Source organism: Dendrobates tinctorius, unplaced genomic scaffold (genome assembly GCF_039654945.1).
Source record: "Dendrobates tinctorius isolate UK_male_01 unplaced genomic scaffold, ASM3965494v1 ptg000030l, whole genome shotgun sequence".
NCBI lineage: Eukaryota > Metazoa > Chordata > Amphibia > Anura > Dendrobatidae > Dendrobates > Dendrobates tinctorius.
The window spans coordinates 51,285-76,629 of record NW_027361698.1 but is presented as its reverse complement, the minus strand read 5'-3'; the positions used below and the strand labels follow the sequence as shown (position 1 = coordinate 76,629).

At 42.3% G+C, this 25,345-nt stretch overlaps 1 protein-coding gene across 1 annotated transcript in view; it reads left to right on the top strand.

Moving 5' to 3' along the window:
• LOC141086090 (ubiquitin-conjugating enzyme E2 D2) overlaps positions 1–25,345 on the top strand; it is a 125,551-nt gene that overhangs the window by 91,649 nt on the left and 8,557 nt on the right. The window contains exon 6 of the mRNA XM_073571782.1: positions 8,862–8,955. Within this exon, the coding sequence (XP_073427883.1) occupies positions 8,862–8,955 (94 nt within the window). The remainder of the gene's footprint in view (positions 1–8,861; positions 8,956–25,345) is intronic.

The window sequence follows — 25,345 nt, the reverse complement described above, 5'->3', positions numbered from 1 at the left end:
CGCATCCTCTGGCTGCGAGAATGGAAAGCGGATGCGGCCTCAAAGAAGTCCCTCACGTGACTTCCGTATCTTACTGGAAGACTTTTTGGCGAAAAGTTGGACACAATGATAGCCAATGCCACTGGGGGTAAGAGTACCTCTCTTCCTCAACTAAAACCGAAACGCACGTTTATACGAAGAAACCAGACGCGATTCTGATCCTTTCGGAATTCCTCGGGCTGGTCCGTCTCGCGCCCAGCGCAAAACCGTAACCGCCCTCCACGCAGGGACAACCCACGGATGCAGCAGCGACCGGACAGGTCTTGGCAGTCGAAAGCAGGCCAAGCGAAACCCAAGGGAGGAAAACCTCAGAACTTCGCTTCATCATGACTCACTAACTCCGGAAGACACCCCACCAGTAGGCGGCCGACTTTTACTCTTCCAGCAAGTCTGGCTGCCTATTACAGAAGACAGGTGGGTCAGGGAAATAGTGTCTTCCGGATACAAGATAGAGTTCACTTCCACTCCACCGAACCGGTTCTTTCTATTCCTCCAACACCACCAGACAAGGCTCGTGGTCTCCACCAAGCGGTCTCCTCTCTCCTTCAAGCAGGAGTTGTGGTGCCGGTTCTCGCGAACGAGAGATTCCGAGGGTTCTACTCAAATCTGTTCGTAGTCCCCAAGATAGGAGGCAGCGTCCGACCCATACTGGACCTAAAACAGCTCAACAATTGCGTACGGGTCTGTCATTTCCGCATGGAGTCCCTCCGGTCCATCATTGCATCCATGGAGCAGGGAGAATACCTTGCCTCCATAGACATACAGGATGCGTATCTGCACATACCAATTGCTCCCACCCACCAAAGGTTTCTCAGGTTCGCGGTCAACCAAAACCACTACCAGTTTGTCGCCCTTCCGTTCGGACTCGCCACGACTCCAAGAACGTTCACCAAAGTCATGGCGGCCACCATGGACGTCCTGCACTCAAGAGGCATCCTAGTCGTCCCGTACCTGGATGACCTCCTCATCAAGTCTCCCACTTTCAAAGACTGCGAGGTCAGTGTCTCAATCACAATAGACACACTTGAGTCGCCTGGGATGGCTAGTCAACCTACAGAAATCGTTGACTATCCCAAGTCAGACTCTAACATTCCTGGTAATGTTATTCGACACCTCCAGGGGCCTGGTGCTCCTTCCCAAGGACAAGACACTGGCCATCCGTCTGGGAGTTCGTAAACTCCTTCGCAGTCCTCCTCGATCTCTCCGGTTTGCCATGAGTCCTCGGCCGGATGGCAGCAGCAGTAGAGGCAGTGCCATTTGCCCAGTTTCACCTCCGGGTCCTTCAACTAGCCATACTCGGATCTTGGGACAGGAATCCCTTCTCCCTCGACAGGGAGTTCAGGTTGACGTCGTCAACCAGGAGGTCCCTGCATTGGTGGCTCAAACCAACCTCGCTTACATGAGGGAAGCCCTTTCTCTCAGGACAATGGAAGATCCTGAATACCGATGCAAGTCTCACAGGCTGGGGGGCGGTGCACCTACATCACAGGGCACAAGGCAAGTGGTCACCGAGGGAAGTGACACTGCCCATCAATATTCTGGAAATCAGGGCCATCCTCTTGGCACTGAGAGCCTTTCATCACTTGCTTGCAGCCTCGCACATACGGATACAGTCGGACAGTGCCACGGCTGTGGCATACATGAACCACCAAGGCGGGACCCGCAGCGCCCAGGCGATGAGAGAAGTGGCTCATATCCTCCGCTGGGCGGAAGACACGAGGTCTGTACTTTCTGCGGTCCACATTCCGGGTGTAGAAAACTGGGAAGCAGACTTCCTCAGCAGGCAGGGAATGGACTTGGGGGAGTGGTCTCTCCATCCCGAGATTTTTTACCAGATCTGTCAACGCTGGGGAACCCCGGAGGTGGACCTAATGGCATCCCATCTCAATACCAAGGTTCCCAATTTCATGGCCAGGACACACGACCCGCGGTCGCTCGGAGTGGATGCCCTGGTCCAGGACTGGTCCCAGTTCCGACTCCTGTATATTTTTCCACCCCTCCCCCTAATCTCCAGGGTCGTGAGGAAGATCAAGCAAGAGGGAGTTCCAACCATCCTCATCGCGCCAGACTGGCCCAGACGTACATGGTACGCCGACATCGTTCAACTTACAGCAGACACCCCCTGGCATCTACCCGACCGTCACGACCTTCTGTCTGAAGGTCCATTCTTCCATCAGAATTCAGGGGCTCTCAATTTGGCGGCATGGCCCTTGAAACCTGGATTCTAACCCAGGCAGGTTTTTTACCGGCAGTCATTGCAACTATGATCAGGGCAAGGAAGCCTGCCTCCGCCAAGATCTATTATCGTACCTGGAGAGCTTTCTTTTCTTGGTGCGAATCTCATGGACAAGTCTCACTCCCTTACTCCCTCCCGAAGGTACTAGGTTTTCTTCAATTGGGCCTAGACGCCAAGCTATCCTTAGGCTCGCTTAAGAGTCAGGTGTCGACGCTTTCAGTCCTTTTTCAAAAGCGCATTGCTATTAAACCACAAGTAAGGACTTTCATCCAGGGAGTTTCCCGATTGGTTCCTCCCTACAAACGTCCGCTGGATTCGTGTGACCTCAATCTGGTCCTGACAGCATTGCAAGCTCCACCCTTCGAACCTCTTAGAGGAGTTCCACTCTCCATTCTGTCTCAAAGTGTTTTTTCTAGTGGCGATCACCTCGTTACGCAGAGTGTCGGAATTGTCAGCACTTTCCTGCAGACTGCCTTTCCTAGCCTTTCACCAGGACAAGGTGGTTTTCCGCACGGTACCATCCTTCCGAAGGTTGTGTCCAACTTTCACCTCAATGAGATTTCACTGTCATCCCTTTGCCCGATTCCAGTTCATAGAGTGGAGAAGGCTCTGCATACGCTTGACCTTGTCAGAGCATTGCGGATTTACGTGTACAGGACTGCACCTTTCCGGAAGTCTGATTCCCGCTTCATTCTTCCAGAAGGTAGTCGCAAGGGACTGCCGGCTTCCAAGGCTACCCTTGCCAGGTGGATAAAGTCCACCATACATGAGGCCTATCGACTTAACAGTTCCCCTCTTCCGGCCGGTATCACGGCACACTCTACACGGGCAGTAGGGGCCTCCTGGGCCATTCGTCATCAGGCTTTGGCACAACAAGTGTGTAAGGCGGCCACTTGGACTAGCCTACACACTTTTACGAAACACTACAGTGTTCATACCCAGTCCTCAGCGGATGCGAGCCTGGGTAGACTGGTTCTGCAGGCGGCAGTGCCCCAAATTTAGTGACCTGCTAGCACAATATTCGTCCATTGCTTCCCACCCAGGGACTGCTTTGGGACGTCCCACGGTTCTGTGTACCCCAATGAGGCGACAGAGTAAAGGAGATTTTTGTGTACTCACCGTAAAATCTTTCTCTTAGCCTCTAATTGGGGGACACAGCTCCCACCCTGTTGCCCTTATGGGCCGTTGTTTACGGTTGAGTTCTCATTGTTCTTTGAGCTCCTACATAGTAGCCTTCTTACAGGCATGGTTGTTTGGTTACGTTCCTCCTAATGCTTTTGCACAAAACTGGAGAAGGCTGACGCCGTCCAGGGGTGTATACTGCAGAGGAGGAGCCAAAGTTAATCTTTTTCAGATTATGCATAGTGTCGCCTCCTAGTGGACAGCAGCATAACACCCATGGTTCTGTGTCCCCCAATTAGAGGCTAAGAGAGATTTTACGGTGAGTACACAAATCTATTTTTTTTTTATCTTCATTAGGTTTTTTTGTTAGATTTCTAAAGTTCTGAAAACCTGAATATTGGGTTTATATGATAAAAAGTAAGATCTTACATCGAGCTAGAATTAAGCTAGAGGTGGTAGAAGCGCCATTTTTGTTCGGAATTGTGCAGACTTAAAGGGTATGTGCACACAGTTTTTAGCTTGTGTGGATTTTGTTGAAAAATCCGCAGGACAAGTCCTGCAGTTTACCTGCAGATTAGCCTGCGACTTTTGCCCTGCGATTTCACACCTCACAATGGATAAGGTGTGAAACCGCACAAAATTGACATGCTGCGGATTCTAACTCGCGGAAAAATCCGCAATAGTGCACTGCGTTTATTTCCATAGGAAATGTACTGTACAACGCAGCAGAATCTGCTGCGGACCCGCAGGGCCAAATCCGCAGCATGTGCACATAACCTAATTTTACATGTCACAAGACTGATTTTTTGTTTGAGTGAAATTCTAAATTTTCATTGGCTATTTCAGGAAAACTGTTATAATTGTTGTAGAAAATGCATGTTAATTATGTTCTTAATTCTGGTTGATCAGGAATTCAAGTTGTGATCTACGAGGGATCATATTTTGAAGCATGACTTTCTGAATAGTCTCATCCTAATCATATGTTTTATACTAAATTAAAATAATCAATATTAACACCTTTTTAAATTTACATGTAGTAATTTTTATTACATTTCCGGACATGTCCTTTTTTAAAATTTTAAAAATGGTACAATAGTTACATCATCAAACTATAAAATGAGCTAGTCTTAACTCATTAATAGCAAGTCTTTAAACTGACCTTTTTATAATCAATTTGTCCCTTCTACTGGATGAGAATATTAATGTCCACAATCTTACTAACAACGGCTGTTTCCTTTTCAGTTTGTCTGACCTCTTTTGGGGTTAGAGTCCACCTGTGTCAATATCTGATTTTTTTTTTTTTTTTTTTTTTTTTATAACTTTTGAAGGGGTTTTTTTTTTTTTTTTTAACCAGGGACTATTATTGATTAGAAGGTGCAGAAAAGTGACTTCTACTTCATTGTCCTAATCTTTGGAGGGTACATCAACCAGCCACCAGTGGGAATTGTATTCATAGGTCATGTAACCAGTTAAGTCATCCATTGCCAAACTTGTGCCACCTTCAACAACTTCATGGACTTCAGTGTCGTTGCTGAATGAAAAAAAAATCCTTGTTTTTGGTTGTTTCAATACATGGAATGACAGGGCGGAGTCCCTTTTGATAGGCTCTGCTTCCTGTAACCAATGTTTTAACAAACTCCTTTGTAGTCCTGGTTTATGCAGTCCATGAACTGGATGTTTGGATGATCATTCTCACTCCAGTTGAAGAGCATGGGTGTTGAGATTTGGTCTGAATATTGCCTCTGAAATCTACCTCAAGCTGCAAGATGTTTGTTTAGAATGCACTGTGAAAGTGCCATTCAGTTTCCACTCTAAAATCTTTCTTGTGATGGCATACATTTCTAAAGCTTCTCGTGTTTAATTGTTCCAAAAAAAAACCAAACATATTGAATCATGAAATAAGCATTCAGAAACAAAATACAAAAGTGAAGTTGAGATCTGACTGTGCTGCATCCTGTACAATGAAGGAATACTTCTCAGTCTAAGCTTATTACAGCCTCACTCTTTTTTTTTTTTTTTTTTTTTTTTTCCTTTTCCCTTGAGGTGAATGTAGTAGTCCCACTTTTGCCAAGCTATAAATGAGTTGTGTTTTTTTTTTTTTTTTTTTTTTTTTTTTTTCTTTTGGGTTAGTCCGAAACCCAACCCAAAAATAAACTTCAATTAATAAATCTTTAAAAGGTGACGTCACTGGTATGTTTGGCATAGTTGCACTGTTTTTCTGCTGGCTTATTACTATTTATCTAAGCAAAACAGCAGACCGGACACTGGGCTCAGCGCACTACGAGAGAATGCGCACGGAGACTACACTGCACAAGGGAGCCACCAAAATCCAACACAAAGTAGGTTCTCAAAAAGACCTATGTTCCCAAGGAGAGCCAGTGAAGTGCAATGGAACTCCTAATATTAAAATCACAAATTTATTTTTATTCAATATTGTAACCCCCTTCACCAGGTTGGGTTTTGCATTTTCATTTTTTGCTTCCCTTTTCAAAGCCCTAACTTAAAGCCGGAAAAATTATGCTACGTGAAGGCTTGTTTCTTGCAGGACGACTTGTACATTTGAACAACACTATTGATTTTACTACATAGTGTGCTGGAGAATAAGGAATGAATTCCAAGTGAAGTGAAATTACAAAAAGTCTTTTACAGCGTTCATTAAATGCTGAAACTGACCTGCCATTATGACTCTCCAAGTCATTGAGTTTACTGATACAAACATATATAGGTTTTTTTTTAAGTGGTAAAAGTAAAAAAAAAATTGGTGCCATTTTCCAACACCTGTAGCGTCTCTATTTTTTGGGATCTGGGGCCTAGTGATGTCTTTATTTTTTTTTGCGTGCCAAACTGATGTTTTTTTTTTTTTTTTTTTACTCCAATTTTTTTTAAACTGTTTTTATTTTAAAATGGAAAAGGGGTACAAACAATTACAGTATGTTCATGACATTAAACCATAATCCCACCTTTTCCCACCCCCCCTCCTGTAAATGTCGTCATTTAAAAAGATTCCTTAAATTGGTGCGTGTCCTCCAATGCTTTGTAGCAAGTACCATCGGGTGCTCTCGAATTGTTTCCTAAGTCTGTTCCTAGACTCTGTATCCAAGGAGGGAATAAGAAACGACCATTTGATTCCAATTTTTTTTGTTTTTGGAATGGGGCAAAAAAAGGAAGATTTAAACTTTTTCTTTTTACATGCCTCAATAGTCTATTTAGGAGACTTGAAGCTGCGATCATCTAATCGCTTGTGCTACACATGGTAAGGCAGCAGCTATCTGTAGCAAAAATGTTCATTTGTTAAGCAGCAGCCACGGGGTGATGCTCTTAGCAGTTGGGCAAGGACAAACACAGGGGTCTCCTGCAGACCCTGGGTTGTCATGCCAACCCATGGGTGCCCCACGTTTGTGACTGGGCACTGATGGGTGGAGCTAATAAGCATCAGGTTTGCCAAAGTTAAACGCCGTTAATGGCCTCGGGTAAATCGCGATTCCATACGTGGCTGTTAGTGGCACATGACAGCTGATCGATGACCTGTCATGTGCCGGAAAAGGTGCGGGCTCCGTGCCGGAGCCCACTCCAAAGCGGAGGAGGCTACCTTTGGTGTACCTATAGGTCGTAAAGGGGTTAAAATAAGGAATACATTCATATAATGAAGCAAAAAAACTGTTCCGCATTGATTTTAGGGCACAGTGGTATCCCTGACCAAATAAGTATGAATATGGCTCAAGTTTTTAATCATGCTTAAAGATGTGTTAATATTGCAATATACTATAGTAGTGGACAATCTTATAAGTATTGAGAACCGAGTCCTAATCAGATGTAATAATAAACTAAAATTGGCCTAAAAAAAGTATTAAACTCACATAATAGTCAGTAGGATGCCAATACCATACAGCTGCCAAGAATAAGACAGTCAACTACAATATAAATGCTTAGTGCAAAGTATATCTAAATTGTATTACCACAGTGTATTTGATAACCTACAGATATCCCAGTCCTTTTGTAATAGGCAAAGTAAAATATGCATAGTGCTAAACACCTTACAGTGAGGCAGTAGGATAGTAAGTCTTATAAAGTGAATAGAGAAGCTAGAGAGATATAAAAAGAAAATGACAAAAGCACCCTACTTGAAGAGATGGTGCAGTTCCACATGTCCCCTGGCCCCAAGGCTCATTTCACCTGAATTCATGGGGCGTGTGTTGAAGCAGGGTGAAACGCACGATGGGGCCAGGGTACGTGTGGATCCACACCATCTCTGAACGTGATTAATTTTAGATCGCTTTTCCGGAAATGCTTTTCCAAATTTTGCGTTGGAGTCTGCATGGGCAAAATATTAACAAAGATACTTGTGAAAGATCAGGTAGAAGTCTTTACAGTTCTGAGTTGATTTGTGGTTTTCTAGTTTCTTTCTTGGTTCCTGCCTGAATTGAGGACAAACCTATAAAGTGATGCAACACAGAAATTTGCATATTTTTTTTTTTTTTTTCTCCCTTCGAAACTTTAGGCTATGTACACACGTAGATTTTGGTGCTGCGGATTTGGAAAAATCCGCAGGTCAAGTCTCAGGTCAAAAGACCTGCGGTTTACCTGCGGATTAGCCCTGTGGTTTCACACCTCTACAATGGAGGTGGTGTGAAACCGCAGCGGAATCCGCACAAAGAATTGACATGTTGCGGATTTGAACAGCACAGCGGTTTCCAGTTTACCATTGAAAAACAATGGTATTGTATAACGCACCTAAATCTGCTGCGGACCCGCAAAGCCTTGAAACGCTGCGGATCTGCAGCAGAATCCGCACCGTGTGCACATAGCCTTAGTGTTATATTAAATTTCAAATTATACAGAATATTACTTCATTTTGCCTTCTCTATCACACTACCAGAGAACAAAATCTCAAAACGATTAAAAATAGAGGAAAATTGCATTGGTTCACTTGAAATGGAATGACCCCTGTAATGTATTTCTGTGTCTCTATCATTCTGAATAGTGGTGCTTTTACGACAGTCAAGTCCCCACCTATCAAAAGGTTGTCCCAGTTTTATAAGAACTTTTTTTTTTTTAAGGGATAAAAAATTTATAACACATTCTGTCGAACATCCAAAAAGTTTTCATTGGGGTATGTGATAAAACCTTCTCAATGGTGGTCTTTCAGTTTGGACAATCGCATAGTTAGCTACTGTTGCTTACGTTTTAATTGCTGCAGCAGTTTCTCCTTACATAGTGATATTCCAGGCTGACTAGTAGCCATGACTTGTGCAGGAAAAAATTAAAGGGATGTAACTCCCTTTTGTTCAACACCAACAATTGTGATAGTAATGTATATCCTAATGATATAGCATGTCGACCAATGTTGTAGATTCATATTTGGTATTTGCAAGAATAGCTTTCCAGGTTTGCTGAATTCCAACCATTGTAAATATGCTTTTACATAGATTCACTACTAATTTTTTAATTTCTTCTTGCTCACCAGTTCTTTTGTCAATTTGTTCACTGTTATGTGACCCAAACCCAGATGACCCTCTAGTGCCAGAGATTGCACGGATCTACAAAACAGATAGGGAAAAGTAAGTATGCTTTACGTGATCAGTGACTTTGTTAACATTAAATTTTGTTTAACCATGTATCTCAAAAGTATAACTATATTAAGCAGCTTGCATTCTGTGACTGCTTCCAAAAAGTTGTATATTTAATTTATTGGGTACAATAGGCTAGCAAGAGAATGGACAGAGAAATATGCTATGTTGTAGGGCAAGAGTATTTTATAGATTTATCAAATTACTAGCTTTGTTTTCTACATGGATTACACTTGTGCTAAATATGAATTTAGAGGTTTGTGATTCCCGTTTGGTATTGTTGCATGGCCAAACTTGTAGATGGCAGATATGTTTCCTTTAATCTAGTCTGCTTATGCCAGGCTTATATGTGCATTTAGGTGGGTGTCTGAGGTCATTAATGTAATTTTTTTGGAATGGACAGGTTTTGCTCACAAAATGTGTAAACAAGCTTTCCTCTGTGATATCATCTATACTTGACCACATGCCATCACATCACTGCCTATTCACATTCTAATGGATATAACACTTTTTTCATTAGTAAGTGGAAAGTAAGTGAATCTTAAGTGTATGTGCACACGTTGTGGATTTTTCCACTCGGAATCTGCAGAATCCACAGGTCAAAATGGAATAGGCGTAAAAACACTGCCGAATCCGCACAAAGAATTTACATGCTGCGGAAAATCGCTGCGTTTCCGCGTGGATTTTTCCGCAGCATGTGCCAGCGGTTTTTGTTTTCCATAGGATAACATGGTACTGTACATCCCATGGATAACTGCTGCGTATCCGCAGGGCCAAATGCGCTGTGGATCCGCAGACTAATCTGCAACTTGTGCATAACACTAACACTTATCTAACTGCACTCTTCCACTGATGGCTCATATACAGCAGTGAGGAATATGCACTCTTTGCTTTGAGTGGCTCCATGAACGCCCTATATGCCATAGGCAGTACCTACTGCAGCATGCAAGGAGTTGACTGATTTTTTTTTTTCCTTCTAACCCTCCATTGACTCCCCACATGCAATTGAGGGGAAATTACAGTTGCTATGGCAACTGGAAACTAAATATTTGCCCTTGAATGTGCTGTAGATCAAAGCCTAATACACAACCCCTGGCAAAAATTATGTAGTCACCGGCCTTGGAGGATGTTCATTCAGTTGTTTAATTTTGTAGAAAAAAGCAGATCACAGACATGGCACAAAACTAGTCAGTTCAAATGGCAACTTTCTGGCTTTAAGAAACACTAAAAGAAATCGAGAACAAAAAAAATGTGGTAGTCAGTAGTGATTACTTTTTAAACCAAGCATAGGGGAAAAATTATGGAGTCACTCAATTCTGAGGAAAAAAAATTATGGAATCGCCCTGTATATTTTCATTCCAAAAACTAACACCTGCATCAAATTCGATCTGCTTGTGAGTCTGCATCTAAAAAGGAGTGAGCACACCTTGGAGAGCTGTTGCACCAAGTGGACTGACATGAATCATGGCTCCAACACAAGAGATGTCAATTGAAACAAAGGAGAGGATTATCATACTCTTAAAAGAGGGTAAATCATGCAATGTTGCAAAAGATGTTGGTTGTTCAGTCAGCTGTGTCTAAAATCTGGACCAAATACAAACATCATGGGAAGGTTGTTAAAGGCAAATATACTAGTAGACGAAGGATGACATCAAAGCGTCAAGACCAGAAACTTACAGCAATATGTCTCCAAAACAGGAAATGCACAACAAAACAAATGAGGAACGAATGGGAGGAAACTGGAGTCAACGTCTGTAAGAAACCGCCTAAAGGAAATGGGATTTACATACAGAAAAGCTAAACGAAAGCCATCATTAACACCTCAACAGAAAAAAACAAGGTTACAATGGGCTAAGGAAAAGCAATTGTGGACTGTGGATGACTGGATGAAAGTCAGATTCAGTGATGAATTGCGAATCTGCATTGGGCAAGGTGGTGATGCTGGAACTTTGGTTTGGTGCCGTTCCAATGAGATTTATAAAGATGACTGCCTGAAGAGAACATGCAAATTTCTACAGTCATCGATATTGGGCTGCATGTCAGGTAAAGGCACTTGGGGAGATGACTGTCATTACTTCAATAAATGCACAAGTTTATGTTGATATTTTGGACACTTTTCTTATCCCATCTTATCCCATCAATTGAAAGGATGTTTGGGGATATCATTTTTCAAGATGATAATGCATCCTGCCATAGAGCAAAAATTGTGAAAACATTCCTTGAAAAAAGGCACATAAGGCCAATGTCATGGCCTGCAAATAGTCCGGATCTCAATCCAGTTGTGTGTGACAGCAAGTTAAAATGTCTCATGTCCCAGAATAGGATGTGGCACCTCTGGAAAACAGGGAAGACTGCGATTGATTATACTGCACTTGCACTGCATATACCGTATTTTTCGGACTATAAGACACACTGGACCATAAGACACACCCCAAATTTTCAGAAGAAAAATGGGGAAAAAAATTAATGTGTCAAATGAAATTCCATCTTACAGTCCGAATTATTCAGCTTACCTGGGGGGTAGGGTGTTATATGGAGCGCTGGTGGAGTGGGGTCACAGGAGGTGGTCTGGCTCATCCCTGGCTGGTGCAGCAGGTTCGGTGGTGTGGGGGCTCTGTCCTTTTGTGTGATAGGCCCCACACACCCATCCTAGACTGATGGGCGGCGATTTGGCAGATGATCGGTGGTGTGGGGGCTCTGCCAGCATTGGTGGAAATCCCGGAGCCCCTGCACATCCATCCTGGGTTGGTGCGGCACTTTTGCAGGTGATCGGGGGTGCAGGGGCTCCACCGGCATTTTGTGAAAGGCTGGAGCCCCCGCATTTCCATTGTTGTAATGCTGAATTGAAAATGGCCGCGCATAGTGAGAATCCTGGGAGACGAGATCTCGTCTCCTGAGATCTCACTCTGCGCGGCCATTTTCAATTCAGCATTACAACAAAGGCCGAAGCCCCCGCACTTCCATTCACAAAATGTCGGCGGAGCCCCTGCACCGCCGATCACCTGCAAAAGTGCCGCACCAGCCCGGGATGGATCTGCGGGGGCTCCGGGATTTCCACCAATGCCGGCGGAGCCCCCGCACCACCGATCATCTGCCAAGCCGCTGCCCATCAGCCTCAGATGGTGTCTCCTGGTAAGTGCATCTGGACCACAAGACACACCCCCATTTCCCCAAAAAAAATTTTGGGAAAAAAGTGCGTCTTATGGTCCGAAAAATACGGTACATTGATACATTTAAGCAATAAAAAGTTTGGTTGGAGTTCTTTGGTATTGCTGTGCTTATACTGACCTGAAGAATCATACTGCTTGGTCACGTTTACCACATGAGTTCTATAAATACTAAAACCCTCGAAATGGAAGAATTCCCCCCCCCCCCTTAATTCCATTCACATTCTTATGCTTTAATCAAAATGGGTGTGATCCATAGGTATCATGTGCTAGTAAAATAGAGAAATTGGTGACAGATGGATTTTCTTGCTGACTGAGAAGTGGCCAGAAAAAGCACACAAACTTATATATAAAGTCAATAGCAATTTTTATTAATATACCAAGGTTTACAAGCCAAAAATGAATGTAAAACAAATGCCTCCAGTGTGAGGGACACTAATGACTAGGGATCCCATTAAACACGGTACATCGTAAGTCATTATACACCTTTTATATAAAATAATTGTGTGCGTTTTCTGAACACTTTTTTCTGTTAGAGAAATTGATGACAGACTGGATTTGCATTCTTACACTTAATGTATTTTTCAGACTATAAAACACACTATTTTTTTTCTTCCCAAATTTTGGGTAACGTGGGGTGTGCGTCTTATGCCTTATCATAGTGGGGGTAGGGTAGGGACAGGTCACAAAAGGCAGGAGCCGGCTACTGTGGCTTACACCTGTCAGCTGCTAAAGAAAATTAATATTCACTGTTCTCCATGCCCCTAGTCCCTCCAACTTCTATGCACTGAAGCAGATGCCGAGAGGCGGGAGAGACTATGGGCATGGGGAGCAGTGAATATTCTTTCTGTTAAATAGCAGGCACAGTGTTAGCCGCAGCCGCCGGCTTCCTGCAGCGGCTGGGCGGTCATGTGAATTCTCCGGCAGCTGATCTCTGTATGTGAGGGTGCATGGCAATGACATCATGTGGTGTTACATGCTGAAATCGGCTGCTGGCATAAGCACAGGATGCAGCACTGCTAGGGAGTAAAAATTTTTTTTTTTTTTTTTGTGCATGTGTGCATTGGGATGATAAAAATGGTGGCCACAGATACCTGATATGGTGGCTGTGGATACCTGCATGGGGGATATGGTAGCTGTAGATGGGAGGGGAATACGATGGCCGTGGATACCTGGATTTGGGGGGGGGGGGGGGAGATATATGGTGGCCGTGGATAAATTCATTTTTTGGAAATAAAGTACACATTTAGTATCGCCACGTCGTAACGACCTGCCCTATAAAGCTGTCCCATTAGTTGACCCCTTTAGTGAACCCCTTAAAAAAAAAATAAATAAAAAAAACCCGCAAAAAAAGCTTTATTATAATACCGCCAAACAAAGTGCAATAACGCGTGATCAAAAAGACGGATATAAATAACCTTGGTACCGCTGAAAGTGTCATCTTGTCCCACAAAAAAAGCCACCATACAGCATCATCAATGAAAAAATAGTTATAGCTCGCAGAATAAAGCGATGCAAAAATAATTATTTTTTATATAAAATTGTTTTCATTGCATAAAAGCGCCAAAACACAAAGACATAAATGAGGTATTGCTGTAATCGTGCTGACCCGAAGAATAAAACCGTTTTTATCAATTTTACCATATGCAGAATGGTGTAAACGCCCCCCCCCCCCCCCAAAAAAAAAAAAAGAAATTCATGAATTGCTGGTTTTTGTTCACTCACATGACTCAGTGGATCAAAATATGGAAAGATTATAGCTCTCAAAATGTGGTGATGCAAAAACTATATTTACAATAAAAAGCGTCTTGGTGTGTGACAGCTGCCAAACATAAAAACCCACCACAAATCGTAAATCAAACCCCCCTTTATCACCCCCTTAGTTAGGGAAAAAAAAATGTATTTTCATGTTCCCGTTAGGGTTAGGGCTGAGTTTAGGGTTAGGGGTGTGTTGGGGTTAGGGTTGCAGTTAGACTTGGGGGTTTCCACTGTTTAGGCACATCAGGGGCTCTCCAAACGCAACATTCCAGCCAATTCTGCGTTGAAAAAGTCAAATGGTGCTCCTTCCCTCCTTCCAAGCTCTGCCATGCGCCCAAACAGTGTTTTACCCCCACATATGGGGTATCGACCTACTCAGGACAAATTGCAAAACAACTTTTGGGGTCCAATTTCTCCTGTTACCATTAGGAAAATAAATTGGGGGCATAAATATCATTTTTGTGGAAAAAAAAGATTATTTTTTTTTTTTTTATTTTCGCGCCCGGGCATTATAAACTTCTGTGAAGCACTTGGCGGTTCAAAGTGCTCATCACATATCTAGATAAGTTCCCTGGGGGGGGGTCTAGTTTCCAAAATGGGGTCACTTGTGGGGAGTTTCAACAGTTTAGGCACATCAGAGGCTTTCCAAATGCTACATGGTGTCCGATCTCAATTACAGCCAAAAAAGTCAAATGGCGCTGCTTCCCTTCTGAGCTCTGCCATGCGCCCAAATAGTATTTTACCCCCACATATGGGGTATCGGTGTACTCAGGACAAATTGCACAATAACTTTTGGGGTCCTGTTACCCTTGGGAAAACAAAAATTGGGGGTGAAAGGATCATTTTTGTGGAAAAAATGATAAAATGGTGTTGTAAAAATGAGAAATTGCTGGTCAGCTTTTAACCCTTATAACTTCCTAAAAAAAAAAAGATTTTGGTTCCAAAATTGTGCTGATGTAAACATATGGGTATTAAGTTTTTTGTGTGCCATATCTGTGATTTAAGGGCATAAATTCAAAGTTGGAAAATTGTGAAATTTTTTAAATCTTAGCCAAATTTCTGTTTTTTTTTTCACAAACGCAAGTTATATCAATGAAATTTTACCACTAGCATGAAGTACAATATGTCACGAGAAAACATTGTTAGAATCACTGGGATCCATGGAAGCGTTTCAGTTATTACCTCATAAAGGGACAGTGGTCAGAATTGTAAAAATTGGCCCGGTCATGAAAGTGCAAACCACCCTTGGGGGTAAAGGGGTTAAGGGTATGTGCACACGTTGCAGATTCTGGTGCGGATCTGAAGCAGATTCTCATGTGGTGTACAGTACCATTTTATCCAATGTAAATTAAACGCTGTGCACATGTTGCGGAAAATTCCATGAGGAAACGCAGCGGTTTATTTTCCACAGCATGTCAATTCTTTGTGTGGATTCCGCAGCGTTTTTACACCTATTTTATTATAGGAATCTGCAGGTGTAAAAACACAGGGCAAATCCGCACAAAAACCGCAGAAAATCCACAGGTAAAACGCAGGTCATTTTACCTGTGGAATCTGCAGATTCCACACGGAAACATCCGCACAGGAATCCACAACGTGTTCACATACCCTAACAGTCCAGTCCACATGCTAATGTGAAGACACAAAATTTGTCTGACTTCCTGTGAACTACAGGATGCCAGTGAAATCCTTCCTGGCAACCATGACTTAACTGTCTTTCCCCCTTCCTGCAATTCCCGTACCTACATGCGTATCAATTGACAGTAGTGTACAGAAGGTATATCCAAAAATCTCCTATGTTCTTCCATTGTAGGACTATATAAGTGCTTTAAGTTTTTCAAGTAATCCCTTTCAATGGAGTTGCAAACGTTTCTGACTTCTGATTGCCTCTGTTTTCATGCGTGTGTGCGTGCATACCGTGTTATACTTGCTCTAATTCAGAGGAAAGTTTTGTTGGTCATTAAAGGGGATTGTCCAGGCTTGTGGTTCAAGTCCTGAATCACAAGCGCACAACTCCAGCGCCATGGACATATACACGCAAGTATACAATTTGCATACATAAAAACAGCAAAGAAAATGGAAGTATGCACCACTTGATAGAAAAGACTATAAGTTTATTAAATAGTACTCATTATACAATTAAAATGCGAAAACAGAAATCTAAAATGCAAAGTAGCTACCAGCAGTCAGGCATCTTAGAAAAAAACTTTAGGGTAGAAATAAAGGTATCTTAATGCACAACGAAGACATCCTCAGTATATAATGGATTGATCCTGGGTAGTTGCGCAAGACAGATTGTAAACAGTTAATACTCTGCCTAAAGAATATAAATATCAATCCCAATGAATGCCAAAGGGTTAACAAAAGAAAACTGCTACAATGTAATATGGTATAATAATCCCCTCCACTACATATCCAAAGTGCATACATACAAAATCCACAGGGCTAGTAAAATAACAAGAAAATGAATTCCAAGATAAGTAGCTCTAAAGTGCATACAAAGATGTATAGATATGTATCTATCAGGGATAATTAAATCTCCTAATTACCATAAAGATTTTATCAGATAACTATTTCCATGTGGCAACAATTAAATAAAGCAAAATGAAAGAGTAGCCCTGGATTTAGTAGGTAAATCCCTAAGGTAAACTAGCAAAGTGCTAAATGTGCATCAAGGGATCTAAAGGCCCTGTCTCACGCTAGCGAGATCGCTGTGTGTGACGGGGATCAGCGACAGGCCCCCCTGCTGGGTATCGCTAATCGTTCTCAATCGGCCTGGGCCATTTTTTTGATCGCTGGTTTCCTGCTGGCCAGCACACATCGCTGCGTGTGGCAGCGAGACACCAGCGATCAGCGACGCTGGTATCCAACGTAAACATTGGGTAACTAAGAGCCACGGCTCCTGGATACCTGATGTTTACTTTAGAAGCCAGCTTGCTCGCTGGTCCTGAGCGCTGGAGGGGCTGTCTAACTATGTCCCAGCGATCCTATCCATGTCGGATCATTGGTCGGATCATTGGTGGGATCGCTGGGACTTCGTTATGTGTAACGGGGCCTTAATGATTGAGGAGATGACATAGAATAGAATGTACATAGCAGCTCCATGAGAATACCTGACCTGCTGATGACTGTTTTATTCTGTGAAGAGCCCAGGGTGCCAGTGGCAAATTTGCCAATCCTGGTGTTCTGTGGCAAATGCCAAGCGTCCTGCACAGTGTTGGGTTGTGAGCACAACCCCCATCTGTGGATGTCCGGCACTCAGGCCATTCTCATGGAGACGGTTTCTAACCAATTGTGCAGACACATGCACAGTTGTGTCCTGCTGGAGGTAATTTTGCAGGGCTCTGTAAGTGCTCCTCCTGTTCGTCCTTGCACAAAGGTGGAGGTAGCGCGGTCCTGCTGCTGGGTTGTTGCCCTCCACATCTCCTGGTGTACTGGCCTGTCTCCTGGTAGCGCCTCCAGCCTCTGGACACTATGCTGACACACAGCAAACCTCCTTGCCACAGCTCTCATTGATGTGCCATCCTGGATGAGCTGCACTACCTGAGCCACTTGTGTGGGTTGTAGAGTCTGTCTCATGCTACCACGAGTGTGAAAGCACAACTAACATTCAAAAGTGACCAAAACATCAGCCAGAAAGCATTGGTACTGAGATGTGGTCTGTGGTCCCCACCTGCAGAACCACGCCTTTTAAAGTTTGTCAAACAGTGTTGCTTCCTAAGTGGACAGTTTGATTTCACAGAAGTTTGATTTACTTGGAGTTATATTCTGTTCCCTTTATTTTTTTTGAGCAGCGTATTTAGTAAAAGCTCTTAACTTGCACTCCATATAGACTATTCCCAACCCCCTCCACCATGGTTTTTCTCCAGTACACACCTATAATTAAGACTAAGGAATCATCCTCATATTTATTATCAAGGAAGCTACTAGGGGGTGTGTATGTATATGTGTATAATATAAATATATATATATATATATATATATATATATAATTTATTTTATTATTATTATTATTATTATTATTATTATTATTATTGTTATTGTTATTGTTATTGTTATTATTATTATTATATTTTTTTTTTTTTTTTTTTTTTGTCACCACTCCCTCATGTACCAGTCTACACTGAACCCATGAGACGAGCGTTACACTTGTGTTTTAACAGTAAAGTGACTGTAAATTTCCTCCAGTTACTAAAAGGTTTTGTTTCAGCTAGAGGATCTATCCAGTCCATTTTAAGCAGAAATTCAACTTTGTTTCTATTGAGAGAATAGAGAAAGCGAGTTTGCATCCAACAGGGCTACATGCTTTTTGTGGGTAGCAGCTGCCCAAATGTATAGGATGTATTCATCCTGATAGTTTTGGTACTTCACTATGCAATAAGAATAATCCGGTGTCAGAATTTTCAATAAAATAAAAAACTTTATTGTAATAGTTGATGATAAAAAAAATCGCAAACATGTGTATGGGGTTAGATTTATGGGCAAACACACTTCGGATTGAAACCCTTAATCATTGCATACTGTTGCCACAAAATTCTGGCGTCTTACATCACATCCTGTGAAGACACCTGGTCTAGACTCCAATCCTGGACAGAAGTAAACTGGAAAGGTGAACGACTAAAATATTAAGAGTACTAATAAACTACATTCATTATTCATAATCCTAAATTAGGTCATGTTTGATATTCATTCCATGTGGAACTTGTGTTCAGTTCATAGATCCACCCGATTCACGATTTAATTTTCTAAATGCTCTGCAGCCTCTAGGCATTTTGGTTTGAAACCTAATCTTGATGCTTCACCTTATGTTATAACCGGAACTGAAAGGGTAAAAAAACCCTACAGAGGTGGAGAGCACCATAGAAACTGAAATCGGGAATCGTGGTGTGGAACTATGAACTGAATGAGTCCCACATGGAATGAACATCAAACATGACCTAACTTATCATTATGAATGAATTTATAATGTATTGCACTAGTACTATTATTCACATTTCAATTAGTCATTCACTTTCCAGTTTTTTTTTTGTGTTTTTTTTTATTCCTTTCCAGTATTGAAGAGTATAGACCAAGTGTCTTCACACGATCTGGCATAAGATGCCAGAGACTTGTGGCAACAGTATGCAATGATTAAGGATTTCAACCCAAAATGCGTTTGAATATCTATCTAACCGCATACACATGGCTGCGATTTTTATTATCAATGGATCTTAAACTATTACAAAGTTGTTTTTTTTTTTTTTTTTGTTTTATGGAAGATTCGGACACTGGATTATTTCTATCTTTTTGCTCCACCCTGTGGCACAGCAGGCGTCAGTGCGCTGGACTTCTGAAGTGGTGAGCTGACTCTTTCCTCCTTTCTGTATTTAATGATACGATCTCCTACTAATAGTGTTGAGCATTCCGATACCGCAAGTATCGGAATTCCGATACCGACTTCCAATATTTTTTCAATATCGGAATTCGGCATCGGAATCGGAAGTTCAGTTGATTGACGGCCTGACGTCATCATGATGCGCGGTGTGTGCGCATCATGATGCGCCGTCATTTCGGGCCTTCCGGGGGTCTCTGCCGGCCTGCCGGGGGGCTGTGACGGCCTGCCGGGGGGCTGTGACGGCCTGCCGGGGGGCTGTGTGGACTGCCCGGGGTCTGTACCGGCCTGCCGGGGGGCTGTGCCGGCCTGCCGGTGGTCTGTGCACCCTGTGGGGGTCTGTACCGGCCTGCCGGGGGGCTGTGCACCCTGTGGGGGTCTGTACCGGCCTGCCGGGGGGCTGTGCCGGCCTGCCGGGGGGCTGTGCTGATGTCCGGGGGTCTGTGCAAGCATCGTCCGATGGGACTACAAGTCCCATCGGGCGATGCCTGCTACCATGACAGTGATTGACACATTAGCCAATGATGGGACAGTAGTAGTCCCATCATCCGGCTAATGTGTTAAATGTTAAAAAAAAAAAAAAAATACTACATACATACTACATGCTACATACATACTACATGCTACATACATACTACATGCTACATACATACTACATGCTACATACATACTACATGCTACATACATACTACATGCTACATACATACTACATGCTACATACATGCTACATACATGCTGCATACATGCTGCATACATGCTACATACATGCTACATACATGCTACATACATGCTACATACATGCTACATACATGCTACATACATGCTACATACATGCTACATACATGCTACATACATGCTACATACATGCTACATACATGCTACATACATGCTACATACATGCTACATACATGCTACATACATGCTACATACATGCTACATACATGCTACATACATGCTACATACATGCTACATACATGCTACATACATGCTACATACATGCTACATACATGCTACATACATGCTACATACATGCTACATACATGCTACATGCTACATACATGCTACATGCTACATACATGCTACATGCTACATACGTACTACATGCTACATACGTACTACATGCTACATACGTACTACATGCTACATACGTACTACATGCTACATACGTACTGCATGCTACATACGTACTGCATGCTACATACGTACTGCATGCTACATACGTACTGCATGCTACATACGTACTGCATGCTACATACGTACTGCATGCTACATACGTACTGCATGCTACATACATACTACATGCTGCATGCTACATACATACTACATGCTGCATGCTACATACATACTACATGCTACATACATACTACATGCTACATACATACCACATGCATACCACATGCATACTACATGCTACATACATACTACATGCTACATACGTACTACATGCTACATACGTACTACATGCTACATACGTACTGCATGCTACATACGTACTGCATGCTACATACGTACTGCATGCTACATACGTACTGCATGCTACATACATACTGCATGCTACATACATACTACATGCTGCATGCTACATACATACTACATGCTGCATGCTACATACATACTACATGCTACATACATACTACATGCTACATACATACCACATGCATACCACATGCATACTACATGCTACATACATACTACATATATACTACATGCTACATACATACCACATACATGCTACATACATGCTGCATGCTACATACATACTACATGCTGCATGCTACATACATACTACATGCATGCTACATACATACTGCATGCTACATACATACTACATGCTACATACATACCACATGCATACCACATGCATACTACATGCATACCACATGCTACATACATGCTACATATATACTACATGCTACATACATGCTACATACATGCTACCTACATGCTACATACATGCTACATACATGCTACATACATGCTACATACATGCTACATACATGCTACATACATGCTACATACATGCTACATACATGCTACATACATGCTACATACATGCTACATACATGCTACATACATGCTACATACATGCTACATACATGCTACATACATGCTACATACATGCTACATACATGCTACATACATGCTACATACATGCTACATACATGCTACATACATGCTACATACATGCTACATACATGCTACATACATGCTACATACATGCTACATACATGCTACATACATGCTACATACATGCTACATACATGCTACATACATGCTACATACATGCTACATACATGCTACATACATGCTACATACATGCTACATACATGCTACATACATGCTACATACATGCTACATACATGCTACATACATGCTACATACATGCTACATACATGCTACATACATGCTACATACATGCTACATACATGCTACATACATGCTACATACATGCTACATACATGCTACATACATGCTACATACATGCTACATACATGCTACATACATGCTACATACATGCTACATACATGCTACATACATGCTACATACATGCTACATACATGCTACATACATGCTACATACATGCTACATACATGCTACATACATGCTACATACATGCTACATACATGCTACATACATGCTACATACATGCTACATACATGCTACATACATGCTACATACATGCTACATACATGCTACATACATGCTACATACATGCTACATACATGCTACATACATGCTACATACATGCTACATACATGCTACATACATGCTACATACATGCTACATACATGCTACATACATGCTACATACATGCTACATACATGCTACATACATGCTACATACATGCTACATACATGCTACATACATGCTACATACATGCTACATGCATGCTACATGCATGCTACATGCATGCTACATGCATGCTACATGCATGCTACATGCATGCTACATGCATGCTACATGCATGCTACATGCTACATGCTACATGCATGCTACATGCTACATGCTACATGCATGCTACATGCTACATGCTACATGCATGCTACATGCTACATGCTACATGCATGCTACATGCATGCTACATGCTACATGCTACATGCATGCTACATGCTACATGCTACATGCATGCTACATGCATGCTACATGCATGCTACATGCATGCTACATGCATGCTACATGCATGCTACATGCATGCTACATGCATGCTACATGCATGCTACATGCTACATGCTACATGCATGCTACATGCTACATGCTACATGCATGCTACATGCATGCTACATGCTACATGCTACATGCATGCTACATGCTACATGCTACATACATGCTACATGCTACATACATACTACATGCTACATACATACTACATGCTACATACATACTACATGCTACATACATACCACATGCATACCACATGCATACTACATGCATACCACATGCTACATACATACTACATATATACTACATGCTACATACATACCACATACATGCTACATACATGCTACATACATGCTACATACATGCTACATACATGCTACATACATGCTACATACATGCTACATACATGCTACCTACATGCTACCTACATGCTACCTACATGCTACCTACATGCTACCTACATGCTACCTACATGCTACCTACATGCTACCTACATGCTACCTACATGCTACCTACATGCTACCTACATGCTACCTACATGCTACCTACATGCTACCTACATGCTACCTGCTACCTACATGCTACCTGCTACCTACATGCTACCTGCTACCTACATGCTACATGCTACCTACATGCTACATGCTACCTACATGCTACCTACATGCTACATGCTACCTACATGCTACCTACATGCTGCATGCTACCTACATGCTGCATGCTACATGCTAACTGCATGCTACATGCTAACTGCATGCTACATGCTAACTGCATGCTACATGCTAACTGCATGCTACATGCTAACTGCATGCTACATGCTAACTGCATGCTACATACATACTGCATGCTACATACATACTGCATGCTACATACATACTGCATGCTACATACATACTGCATGCTACATACATACTGCATGCTACATACATACTGCATGCTACATACATACTGCATGCTACATACATACTGCATGCTACATACATACTGCATGCTACATACATACTGCATGCTACATACATACTGCATGCTACATACATACTGCATGCTACATACATACTGCATGCTACATACATACTGCATGCTACATACATACTGCATGCTACATACATACTGCATGCTACATGCATACTACATGCATACCACATGCATACTACATGCATACCACATGCTACATACATACATACTACATATATACTACATGCTACATACATACTACATATATACTACATGCATGCTACATACATACTGCATGCTACATACATACTACATACATACTACATATATACTACATACATACAATACATTCATACAATACATACATAGACATACAGTACATATAACATAGAGTAACATACTTACCAATACTTGTCACATTGTTCCCCGAAGCCATTGTCTTTTCCGGAATAAATATTAACATAACAAACCACAAAAATACTCACCCACGATCCGAAGCAGTCCACGAGTGTGTCCCACGACGATCTTGGGTAGAGAACTGCAGCATCAGATGATGCTGCCGTTCTCTACGGGCTGCAGGAATCCAATGACGGAAGGTAGGTATCCTTCCGCACTGTATTCCTCCGCCACTTAAAAAAAAAAAAAAGTCCCTAGTCTCACTTTATGCCATTGCTGTGTGGGAATTTCCCACACAGCAATGGCATAAAGTGAGACTAGGGACTTTTTTTTTTTTTTTTAAGTGGCGGAGGAATACAGTGCGGAAGGATACCTATCTTCCGTCATTGGATTCCTGCAGCCCGTAGAGAACGGCAGCATCATCTGATGCTGCAGTTCTCTACCCAAGATCGTCGTGGGACACACTCGTGGACTGCTTCGGATCGTGGGTGAGTATTTTTGTGGTTTGTTATGTTAATATTTATTCCGGAAAAGACAATGGCTTCGGGGAACAATGTGACAAGTATTGGTAAGTATGTTACTCTATGTTATATGTACTGTATGTCTATGTATGTATTGTATGAATGTATTGTATGTATGTAGTATATATGTAGTATGTAGCATGCATGCAGTATGTATGTAGCATGCATGCAGTATGTATGTAGCATGCATGCAGTATGTATGTAGCATGCATGTAGTATATGTAGTATGTATGTAGCATGCATGTAGTATATATGTAGTATGTATGTAGCATGCATGTAGTATATATGTAGTATGTATGTAGCATGCATGTAGTATATATGTAGTATGTATGTAGCATGTATGTGGTATGTATGTAGCATGTAGTATGTTATTATTATTATTATTATTATTATTATTATTATTATTATTATTATTATTATTTATTGTTATAGCGCCATTTATTCCATGGCGCTTTACATGTGAGGGGGGTATACATAAAAACAAGTACAATAGTCTTAAACAATACAAGTCATAACTGGTACAGGAGGAGAGAGGACCCTGCCCGCGAGGGCTCACAATCTTCAAGGGATGGGTGATAATACAGTAGGCGAGGGTAGAGCTGGTCGTGCAGCGGTTTGGTCGATCGGTGGTTACTGCAGGTTATAGGCTTGTCGGAAGAGGTGGGTCTTCAGGCTCTTTTTGAAGGTTTCGATGGTAGGTGAGAGTCTGATATGTTGTGGTAGAGAGTTCCAGAGTAGGGGAGATGCGCGAGAGAAATCTTGTATGCGATTGTGGGAAGAGGAGATAAGAGGTGAGTAGAGAAGGAGATCTTGTGAGGATCGGAGGTTGCGTGCAGGAAAGTACCGGGAGACGAGGTCACAGATGTATGGAGGAGACAAGTTGTGGATGGCTTTGTATGTCATGGTTAGGGTTTTGTAATGGAGTCTCTGGGCAATTGGGAGCCAGTGAAGGGATTGACAGAGGGGAGAAGCTGGGGAATAGCGGGGGGACAGGTGGATTAGTCGGGCAGCAGAGTTTAGAATAGATTGGAGGGGTGCGAGAGTGTTTGAGGGGAGGC